The sequence below is a fragment of the Asparagus officinalis genome, chromosome 4 (assembly GCF_001876935.1).
Source record: "Asparagus officinalis chromosome 4, Aspof.V1, whole genome shotgun sequence".
Lineage (NCBI taxonomy): Eukaryota > Viridiplantae > Streptophyta > Magnoliopsida > Asparagales > Asparagaceae > Asparagus > Asparagus officinalis.
This window is the reverse complement of record NC_033797.1, coordinates 23,354,358-23,366,191: the sequence shown is the minus strand read 5'-3', so window position 1 is coordinate 23,366,191 and position 11,834 is coordinate 23,354,358. Positions and strand designations below refer to the sequence as shown.

The window sequence follows — 11,834 nt, the reverse complement described above, 5'->3', positions numbered from 1 at the left end:
AAGCAAGTACAATTCATCTTCTTCTCTCTATTTTATTATCTCATCATCAATTTTTTTATAGAATTATCCGGCCCATTAGCTTTAATTAGTCCAAGTTCCACGAAACGTGTTTTGAAATTGGGTACCCGGAATCAAAGTTTGCTCTAATATCTGAAAGTTTGGATGAAATAGAGCTAGCGTCGATGCGAGAAGGTAGTTCCATGAGTAATAGCTAGGATTTTATTTTATTTTCAAAATAATGGTAGACCAAAAGCAAAGTTTCTTCATTGAATTTTGTGACTACGAATTAATGAGTTCTAGATTGGAGATTCTTCTTAGTCAATTTGATAATATCTTGGATGGAATTCTCTTTGGATTTCACCCTAGGATCTTCTTTTAGTATTTCAACCATGAAATAGATCGACGTGATTTTAGTTTACCTACGAGGATGGATTTTTCTGGTACGATGAAAGGCAAGTGAAAAGTATGTGGACATAAATGCAATTCTTGATCCTTATTTATCTAATGACATATTAACCATTTTTTAGTTTATAGTGAATATTATATGCAACACACGAGATATACAAACGTACTATGAGAGTATAAATCCTATATAATTCATTGATTTTTAATTTTTTTTTTGAATTATATTAGACTAATATCACCTTTTACAATAATGTTCTTTTACATGAATAAATATTGCGTCAGTACTAGTCTTTAAGAGCATCTCCAACAGATTCTCCATCTCATTCCCTAAAATAGGGACGAAGGAGAAAAAATGGGGAAGTTTTCCCAAATCTGCAGTATTCTTAAATTTTTTAGAGGAAAAAAGGGATTCTTCACAATGGAGAAGCTGTTAGAGTTGGTGTAAAAATAATTTGAAGAATATGACTTTTATTTTTTTATTTTGAAGAAAATTTTAGAGAAGCGGTTAGAGATGCCCTACTAGAATCAATAGCCCTGTCACCACGTTCAGCATTGAGCAGTAGAATGGACATGACGATGGAAAGAAAAATTCTTTAAGGACCCAAAATATGGGACCAATAGGGGGGACAAGTGAGGTGTCCCCCTCCTATTGGATAATGAGTTGACCATCATTAATGATGGCCAACTCATTATCCAATAGGAGGGGAACACCTCACTTGTCCCCCCTATTGGTCCCATATTTTGGGTCCCTGCTCCGATGGAAATTGCACTTCCTTATAAAGGCATTAATAAATAGATTTCTGTACTTTCAGCAAATTTTAACACGTGGACCCCACTACGCCGTATTGACCCTGGATCAGAAAGTGGGTGCACGAACTATTTATTCCATCTTCCCCCGTTACCTCAAAAGTCACGACGGTCCTCAGCCTCGAACGCACTTCATTTTTATCCCCTCAGTTAGGTTTTGTGGGATTTTATCACCTCAAAAAATAAACAGAAATAGAAGAAAATTATGAATTTGGAAATTCCCAACTCAGAACCGAAGCTTGAAATCACTTGAAGCGTCGTTTCCTACAGCCGGTAAGTTGGGATTCTTTTAATTTAATTAATATATATTTTTTGGTTTATTTTTGGTGATAGCGAGAGGGGAAGAGAGAGAGAGTGATAGATCTTATTTATAATATAATTTAATTGGTTGTTTTTAGTGAGAAATTACAGTCTTTTTTAACTTTGATTCAGTATTCATTTTGTTTGATTATTTCTTGTTAGGATCCTACTAGTACTTATGATTCTTATATTAATTACAATGGAATTTTGGTACATGCCCATGTGCCATTCATTGTTCTTCTCTTTTTGGATGGTTTTTTTATGCTAAAGATGCCTATTGACATTTCCAAAATTTGTTATCATGGCATAGATGCATTAATTGATGTTTCATTCTATTTCTGATACCAGAGTGCAGATAGTTAATCGATTGTTATTGTTATTATTTATTTTTTTTTGAAAACCCGGTTGAAGACCTAAACGATGATTTAGAGAATCAAGTACTTGGTTAATTAATCAATTTTTTGAAAACCCAGCTGAAGACCAAAACAGTGTGGCCCAAGTACTTGAATCTCAAATAATGACTTAAATTGACTGTGATCCTACATTGCCTAATTTGATACTGTTATGGTTTTTCCTCACTTATTATTTTCTTAGTTGTAGTGTATTGGCAAAATTGATTAGATATCCTTTTTTCTTATGCACCAATTACTGATGAAATGTTGTAGAAGCTGATATCAACAATACTATCAAATGCATGTAGAAACTTGGAACAACCACAGGCACTGAAGCAGCTACTGCTTCAATGGGTGATTATGGTGGCCCCGAGTACCAAAACCTTGAAGAAGGACTTCCAAGAATTGAAAACCTCCGAAAAGTTTCCATCATCCCCCTCATATTCCTAATCTTTTACGAGGTCTCTGGAGGCCCTTTCGGTATTGAGGACAGCGTCCAAGCTGCGGGCCCTCTCTTAGCCATTGTTGGCTTCTTCGTCTTTCCATTCATTTGGAGCATCCCTGAAGCCCTAATCACCGCAGAATTAGGTACAATGTTCCCCGAAAATGGAGGGTATGTAGTGTGGGTTTCTTCGGCTTTGGGCCCTTTCTGGGGTTTTCAACAAGGTTGGATGAAATGGCTAAGTGGTGTTATTGACAATGCACTTTACCCGGTTCTATTTTTAGACTATCTCAAGTCTGGGATCCCAGCTCTAGGTGGAGGATTGCCTAGAACTTTTGCAGTGTTGATCTTGACAGTTGCATTAACGTACATGAACTATAGAGGATTGACCATAGTTGGATGGGTTGCGGTTTGCCTTGGAGTCTTCTCACTCCTTCCTTTTATCGTTATGGGGCTTGTTGCTATACCAAAATTGAAGCCTAAAAGATGGTTAGTTGTGGATTTACGTATTGTGGACTGGAATTTATATTTGAACACTCTCTTTTGGAACTTAAACTATTGGGATTCAATTAGTACTTTGGCCGGAGAAGTTGACAATCCTAAGAAAACTCTTCCAAAGGCTCTCTTGTATGCTGTAGTATTAGTTGTTATTAGTTATCTGTATCCTATCCTAGCTGGAACTGGGGCAGTTCCACTAAATAGAGATCTTTGGACAGATGGGTATTTTTCTGACATTGCGAAAATTGTTGGTGGAGCTTGGTTGAGTTGGTGGATTCAGGGGGCTTCTGCTTTATCAAACATGGGAATGTTTGTTACCGAAATGAGCAGCGATTCCTATCAGCTTCTTGGTATGGCGGAGAGAGGAATGCTTCCGGAACTTTTCAGCAAGAGGTCTCGACATGGAACTCCTCTTGTAGGTATTTTGTTCTCGGCTTCTGGAGTGCTTTTATTGTCTTGGATGAGCTTTCAAGAGATTGTTGCTGCGGAGAATTTCCTCTATTGTTTCGGGATGATCTTGGAATTCATTGCTTTCATAAAATTGAGGATGAAGTACCCAAATGTGCCTCGGCCTTACAAAATACCTTTGGGGACGGTTGGTTGTGTTTTGATGCTACTTCCTCCCACTGCATTGATTTGTGTAGTACTAGTTCTTTCTTCATACAAAGTTATGTTTGTGAGTCTCGGAGCGATGGTCATTGGACTTGTATTATATCCGGGTTTAAGATTTGTAGAGAAGAAGAGATGGTTAAGGTTTTATGTTAGTGCTGATCTTCCGGAGTTTGGAGCTCCTGAAAGTGAAAATAATGCCGAGACTCTGGTACACTAGCTTCCCTCAAAAGTTTACATCCAAGTTTTATGTAGCCAACTTAATCATGTTAAGTTTGTTCTTCTCTAAGTGTTACTTTTTGATGGCACATAATTTAACAGCTTGTTGGCTTGTAAAATTTCATACATGCATCCTGAGGCCTAATTTTTCTTAATTGTTGCATAAAATTTCCCTTAAAATCTGTGTTATTATTCAGGTCCGGAATTTCCAATCACCTATAGTTAGTTAATAGATAGATTTGCTGAAGGTAAACATGCTAACTTTATTCATTTTAAGAATATAGATGAATACGCCTCATAAGTATGTGTTGAAGTTAGCCATTTGTTTAATAGACGATGCTATTCTTTTTTCCATTCAAAACTCATCCTCTATATACATTCTAACTATGTCCTGAATATTTAGCATGAATCATTGAAGATGCTAAAGTCTTTAATTTACCCTCCACGTCCTATTGTTCCTGTAAGGCATATAACATGTATCATGCTTCTTCTATTCTCTAATCGACTATAATGTTTCTTGTAAAACATCCACTTCGTGCAGAAAAGCCACAGGAAAGAAGAGGATTGAGTAATGAAAATTGGATACTAGTTCATTTCCACTTCCATGAAAACTAGAAAAATAACTTTCAGGACATTGATGCAGACCACAGGACTTTGAAAAAAGCTGCAAACAAGTAGAAAAGAAGTGCTTATACTTAATGAAATAGTTTTCCTCTACAGTTGATAATATTATGCAATTGAAATTGTGCCCCAATATATAAGTTTGTAATTTTTCCGTTTCTTTTACTTACCTTCTCTTTGATTTTCCTGACTAAACTATACAATAAAGATTGAAAATTAGGATGTATTTGTGGGCCATTCTTGGAATTTTCCGATGTGTTCTTTAGTTATGAGTTGCTGGAGCTATGGTGATATTTGCATGGTATGGACCAATTATACGTGCATTCAGTGGTTGTTTGCTTCAGAAACAATTTTCTTTGTTGCTTCCATTAAACCGTTTAAAAAAAACAAAAGAATAAGCTTTACACGTGTAACTCTCTTCTTTACAAAGAAAACAAAATTATGCTCCCTAGTAACACACACAGAAACTCCTACATAGTAATCTCTGCTTGCGTGAGATTCTTTGCTTGTGTCGGTGATGCGTTATCCGTGGACCACCGAGCAACGTTTCCAAATCGGATACGAATGAGGCTTACGCCTCGTTTGGTACGTGGGAATGAAGTCAAGTGAGAATGGAATGGAAGAAGGAATGGAATGGAATGTATGTGAGAATGGAATGGTCATTCCCATTCTCTTGTTTGGGTACGTTTGTAGAATGAAGTTAGAATAAAAATCTAATTTCCAATCCCATGTTTGGTATCATTAGTTCACAAGTGAGAATTGAATGAAAATCTAATGCCCTTATAACAACATAGATTTTTAATAAGATAAAAATAAACATTAATGATAATAACTAAAAAAAATTATTTATGCATATGTTATATTAATCTAGGTATGTGTTATACTAATGCGCATGTTATCGATCAGGTGTATGTTTCGTTTATATTTTTTAAACAATTCTCACTATTTCTGCATATGTTATATTAATCTAGGTATGTGTTATAATAATGCCCTTATACCTCTATATATAGTCTAGATATGATATGGTTTTGATAATTTTAATATTTTGGCCAATTTCTCAGCGAGAGTTTCCTCTTTTCATAAATATTGGGTCAAATATTTTTCAATCAAAAGTTAGATTTATTGTTGTGCATGAACCACAATTAAACATGTATGCAATGGGTACATATAGTTCTCTATGGTAGGAAAACAATAGCAAAAGTTTAAAAATAATATAATATACTGGTGAAAATAACAGACTATAAACATTGGTGAATAAACAAAAAATTTGATTGACCAAAAAAAAATATTAACATGAAAGAATTTCAATAGGCAAATAATATATATTTTCAGTTGTATCTGTTTTTATATTAAATTGTGTTGCTCGTATGTTCAGCAATTGTGATATAATAGGCTAATGAAATATGTACCGTTAGTTTTAATATGCTACTAAAATATGTACCACTAGTTTTAATCCCTACCCCGTAAAAAATTCTTATTGTTCGAATATAATTAGTAGCTGAGAGAAAATGAGAATACATAGTCAAAAGCCATGATTTTTAAATTGATTCTTATTATTAATAGGGGTATAATTGGAAAAAACCTAACTAATTTGATTCTCTCCTTGAATGGGAATGATCATTCCCTATCTTCTCACTTGGAATGCTCATTCCCACAAAAAGTAGGAATGGTCATTCCATGGGAATGATCATTCCAACATCTAAAAATAAGTTTTGTGTGGTATGATGGAAAGAGAAGTGAGAATGACATTCCATTTCACTCCATTCCCGCGTACCAAACAGGGCCTTAAAGTTAATGTTTCGACGGGGAAACAATAACAGAAGTAAGTGTCTTAGCGAGGTAAGAAAAATACTCTTCTCAAGATCAAATCTAAGTTTGAACTCAAGGAAACACCAAAGGACTCCTGAGAATGCTTGAAAGTGAATGAAGAACTCTCTCTTGCTCTCAAAGTTCGCCAAATGTCAGCCTCTCTGCTTGATCACGCCTTGGTACCTTGCACAAGTGTGAAGGTGAGTATTTATAGGGGTAAGAGACTATAGCCGCCGAAAAAATGCAAATAGCCTCTTGGCCATTGTCTCATGTGGGCGAGACAGTGTCCACTGTCTTGGCCAAAGGAGACAATGGCAGGGGTTCTATAACTGCTCCCCCATTACCTTAAAGTGCATTAAATGCCGCACTTTTCGTGGGTAGTTGGCGTATTTCTAGGATGTAACTGCCCCTTAACGTTAAGGAGTGTTCCCAAGCAGTTCTGGAGCCATGTGGACCCCACAAAGTCTCACAAAACCGCTAGAATACTTGGGAGGCTGTCTCATAGTTGGCGAGACAACCGTCACTGTCTCGCATAGCTGAGACAGTCTGGGAGACAATCTACACTATCTCGGCTATGCGAGACAGGGAAGACTGTCTCACCAACAGTGAGACAGCTCCAAGTCTTTTTGAGTTGTCTCTTTGTGTCTCTTTTGCTTCGTTTTGCGTTGGATGATCTTATCTGACTTAGATGATAACGTTTTTCGTCTTCTCTCTGTCTTGAGTTGAGTTTGGGACCTATAGGAAATTTTTTATTCCTATAGGGGTGTATCCAGAATCTTTGGTCATTTGGTGCAAAACTATAAGTCTTACAGGTATAACTACTATATGATATTTTTATCTAAATATTAATAATAAATAAGCACATATGACAAAATATAGTAAATAGAAGTATCTTAGAGAGATTATTTACAAGTGTACCTTCTGAGTTTGCATATTATGATAATGTTGTATAATATTCTCATTGTTTATGCAACTAACAAGTAGAGCCTTCTTAACTAACAAGTAGAGCCTTCTTACGCTTTAACAGAGCCAAGCTGAGGGTATTTCAGAATTGGGGTACTTCGCCATTTAACAGAGACTAGCCACATCTGGAGGGGATTTCAGAATTAGGAAACAACGGGTTTTGAGATTTTGAGTAAAGGGTTTTGGGAAAACGAGACGAGTTTGATGATCCCGTTTGGATGTTTAAAAGGGTCACACAATAACCAAGAGGGTCACACAATAACCAAGTGTAACTAAGAACTAAAATGAAGTATCAATGTACAGCTACGTTACGAATACGTAAGAACTGAACTATGGAAAGAACTACAATGTACATCTACATAACAAATGAAATCAAGAAAAGAAACATGATGTAAAATGATCTTTTAGAAAATTTTAACCAATTAAGCAACCAAATACATTAAATGGGTGTAATAGTTACACACTTGATGTCAATGTTTCAAAAAGTTAGGGGCCAATTTGTTAAATGAGCCTATTACTCAGTACGTTTCTTCGGGGTCAGTGGGGACAATGGCCCCCACTGCCCCCGGCGTAAATCCACCAGTTCAAGTTAGGTCTAATTAGTTTCAGTTTGAGTTTTTCACCCCTTGGTCATTTCTAATTGTCATGGATTTTATTGAAATTTCTGCATTACTATGGAAATGTTAGGGATATGGATTTATGGTTGATTACTGTTATTACGTAAATCTTATTGTATGTTTATTCATTACATTGTCTAGGTTGTATTTTGGGTTTAAATTCATATATTTAGTTGGCATTTACGTTTTGATAAACCAACCCGGAATCGAACCCAAAACCGTAGGGAGCCATATTCAAACCTCCCAACCTTCCAAGTCACCCACGGTGGGTAATGTTATCATCCTTAATTAGCCGAGTATCTACCATTACGTCAACATATAACAACCCATGCACTTTTCCTTAGAATGTGCTTATTGATTGGTAATCCAATTTTTGACGATCTGCGGTAGCACATTCGTCATTTTAAGCATGGACTGTGTTTAATCAGTAACCCATTCACTAATCAGCTGGGCTATATCTGGTTGGGTTTTGTACCCATACCTGAATTCAATGGCCTAGGATTCTATTTTGAGGTCCAACAACCAAAGCCCATTCGAGGAAAAAAAAAAGAGAGAAGAAAGAATTGTAAGTATTGGTGGTTTCTCCTCTTGGGAGTGGGGTTGCACAGACCCTAGACCAGTAGAGCTCCATCGAAGAACAGCAGCAGAAGGTGGACCCAGCGAATCCGTTCTCCATCACTGCCACTAAAGGTGAAATTCATTTGTAACTCGTTCTTCTTCTTTTTTTTTTGTTTCTCTTTTGTGGGATTCCTGGTTGTTTAGAGGCAATTATCCTTTACTAGTGCATAAATTGGGTATTTATGTAGATTTTGCTTTTAAAAATATTTGAATAAACTTTGATTTTTATAAACTAGGACTTTAAAATGTTTTTTTACGTGTATAGTTTTTTTTGGCTGTGCAATTGGATGAGTGTTAGATTGTGAACTTAACGATACTTAACTGTGAATTTTTGTTGGCATGGGAATACTTTTTAACTTGGTTGCTGCAAAAGAATTCTCATTCAAGTGAGAACTGGATATGCTAGAGGCTGGCATTATTAGCATAGGAAAAAAAGGTACATGTATTGAAATTTATTTTTTTAAAGTGTTTTACCTGGATTAGATGGTTAAAGGCTACCTTTAACTGCTTGGATAATTTCTTTTATATAATCTTTTTTGAGACTATGTCAAATTTCAGTTAAAGGTTTTTCCATTACACTAAACTATTAATCATACAGGGAGTCCTAGACAATCACATGAAATTTCATTAACAACTTTGATTTTGAGGAACTTCACTTAGACAATGATCAAATTTTATGTAGGATCATTTTTGATGTGGCAATAAACTTTCATTTGAAAGGTAACCGAGCAATCTAGCGGTTTGATGTTACTAGAATATCATAGTAAAGAAAAGTTTATGATAACGTAAAGATGAAGTTGGTAGGAGAGCATATCATCGCCTTCTTTTTTCTTTTCTTTTTTGGGTTTTTAATTTGGATTAATTGCCCATATACCCCTTGTATTATTGAACTTATTACCCCTGTGGTTGGGATGATTTCCTATAGTAGTTCACAAGACCAAAGCAAAAACTTCATGAGTTCTGATATTTTATTTTTCTTACCGACACTGCCAGTTGAATGTGTGTGCATGTGTGTCTTACAGCAGTTTAACAAATGGGGCCTTACTGCTCTCATGTTTCTAACATTTTCTGTCTAAAGCTGGAAGCTGTTAACTTCTACTGGGAGACATATTTCTAAGTTGTAGGAAATTAGATCTGCTCCTCAAATTGCAGGAATCTTTACATAATTCTTCTTCTCAAATTATCAATGTTACCTTCTTTTAGATGAAATCTTCTCCTAATGTCAATAAATCATGATTTATTTAGAAGTATTGTTTCAGAAAAGGCACTTATTCTTTGAAAAGTGACTGCAGAATATCCTGAGCTCTTTCTTGACATAAACTTTTGAAAAATTGACTTCACGTAGCTGCTTGGTCTGGACAAGCCGAAGAAGTTAGTGGTCTCTGCAAGCACGAGGCTGATGCAGTGCTGCTGTGATGAATGACGCCGCTGGTGCTATCCATGTTGTATCTCAAAAGTCAGAAGGGCCGGGTCACCTTTTAAGTAGTTCGAACCATTTTAGCTGTTGGTGTCTCTGGTGTCTGCACAAAGCTACTGACAGAAAAGGCCTTCACTCCTCTTCACTATGCTGTTCAAGGATCTCATTTTGAACTTGTCAAATACTTAGTAAGAAAAGGCTCAAACCTCTATAGACAGCTTGTGAACAGTGAAGAAGTTGGGTCATTTTTCGTAGAGCATGAGCAGTCATTAAAGAAAGGGGCTGACCCTAAGGAGCAGCAGTCTCCCATTGAACATGCTGAGATGGGTTCTGATGCTAAAGAGGAAGAGGGTGATGTGAGGGAGGAGGAAAGAAGAAAAGACTGCTGAAGGAAGTTTGGGAGGATCAAGAAGGCCAGAGTTTCTCTTCAACATCTAGTTTCTGAAGACGATGCTGAAAATGGAGAGGAGCAACAGACCCTTGTATAAGAAAGGGATCGTCCCACAAATTTTATTCCCTATGCTTAGCGACAAAATGGTGTGACGGAGAGGAGCAATAGAATGTTGCTTGACATGGTGAGGTCCATGATAAACAGCACTTAATTAATATCCTTTTGGGAGATGACTATTGTCTATGTATTAAATCGTGTGATTTCCAAGATTGATTCCACATTCTATGGAATTTTAGATCAATGAGAAACCTGATTTGGGCAATTTGCGCCCATGGGGGTCGGCGGGCTATGTGTACATCATGTTCCTACCACATGGATAGTGACCCCAATGGAGAAGAAGTGCATAGTTATTCGCTATTTGAAACATTCGTAGGATTATGTGCAAGTTGTGAGAGCTCGTGATATCAATTCATGAAATGCAGAGTTCCTCGAGGGAAACTTTCCTTATAAGAGGGAGATCAAACTTTCCTTATAAGAGGTGAGAAGGAAAATTGAATAAAATCAAGAAACAAATAAAAAAAATTCAAGAATGAAGAACAAAATTCTAGAATAAAAGAAAATGCAAGAAATTAAAGATGGTGGATTCAATTATAGATATGGGTAATCTAAAATTGAACCCACTTCTTAGAAAATGGTGATTCCCTAGAGGGTTCTAGTCTAAAGGCAAATCAAACAAAATAAAAATAAACAAAAAGAAAAACTAAACCCAAGAGGGTTCTAGCCTCAAGGTGAATAGTGCAAGAAATTAAAATCTAACTACAAGATAAATTACAAAATCTAAACTATAAAATAAATTGCAAAAAGAAAATAAATCTACTCTATAAGCATGAAAATAAATCTAATTTATGAGCATGAAATAAATCTAAGGCAAGAGGGTTCTAGCCTATTGGCTATTTAACAAGAAAATAAAATCTAACTACAAGCATAGAAATAAATCTAACTAATAAGCAATAAAAGAGAAAAAGAAAGAAATGCAAACCTTCAAATAATTCTCCATCTTCATCTTCATCTTCATCATCCAACAAAGAGAAGAAGAGAAAAATTTAAAGTGGTGAAAAAATTATTATTATTAATTGCAACAAAAGTTACAATTTTGGAAGGCCTTCTCAATTAAGAGTAGCCCTCCTCTCCAAAAGGAGTTACAAAAATTTTCACACCTCTAACCCCTCACTTTCTACCCCTATTTATAGTAAACATCAGTGAATGAGAGCCATTGGATCAAACTTGAGCCCCAAGACAAGCAAAATCAGCCATTGACGCGCGCTACAGTAATCTGGTATCGATGCAGGCATCGATGCAGGTATCGATGCCAGCATCGATGCCCACATCGATGCCGACATCGATGCCCATTATTTTCAAATTCTGATTTCACGGATAGCTTCGTCTCGTCGAGATAGGCGATTTTCATATATTATATGTTAAATTCCGCCTTCCGGATTAGGAGATATCGTCGTTTCTTTGTGGCCAACCATTTTGAATATGATTTCTTTTCATATTGGATTTTTGATTTTCTCCGGCTTCTACAGGCTACACGACTTCATTCTGGGCTTTTGGATAATTTGGAAATTGATTTTCCAATGTGCTTCTTTGCTTCATTTCTTCATTTAATCAATGGGTTTTTGTTGAGAGATGAGAGTTTGAGATTTATTCTTCATTAACCTGCAAT

At 36.1% G+C, this 11,834-nt stretch overlaps 1 protein-coding gene across 8 annotated transcripts in view; it reads left to right on the top strand.

Annotated features, from left to right (window-relative positions):
* LOC109836944 (probable polyamine transporter At1g31830) overlaps positions 1–10,454 on the top strand; it is a 16,010-nt gene extending 5,556 nt beyond the window's left edge. Inside the window, exons 2-4 of one of the 8 annotated variants that reach the window (XM_020404998.1) lie at positions 2,213–3,664; positions 8,182–8,372; positions 9,646–10,454. In XM_020404998.1, the coding sequence (XP_020260587.1) occupies positions 2,213–3,664; positions 8,182–8,370 (1,641 nt within the window). In that variant the 3' untranslated portion in view covers positions 8,371–8,372; positions 9,646–10,454. Of the gene's footprint in view, positions 1–1,294; positions 1,486–2,177; positions 3,665–4,213; positions 4,931–8,181; positions 8,652–8,673; positions 9,574–9,645 lie in introns of those variants that run through there. The other 7 variants (XM_020405001.1, XM_020405000.1, XM_020404999.1 and 4 more) reach the window with 7 other exon arrangements.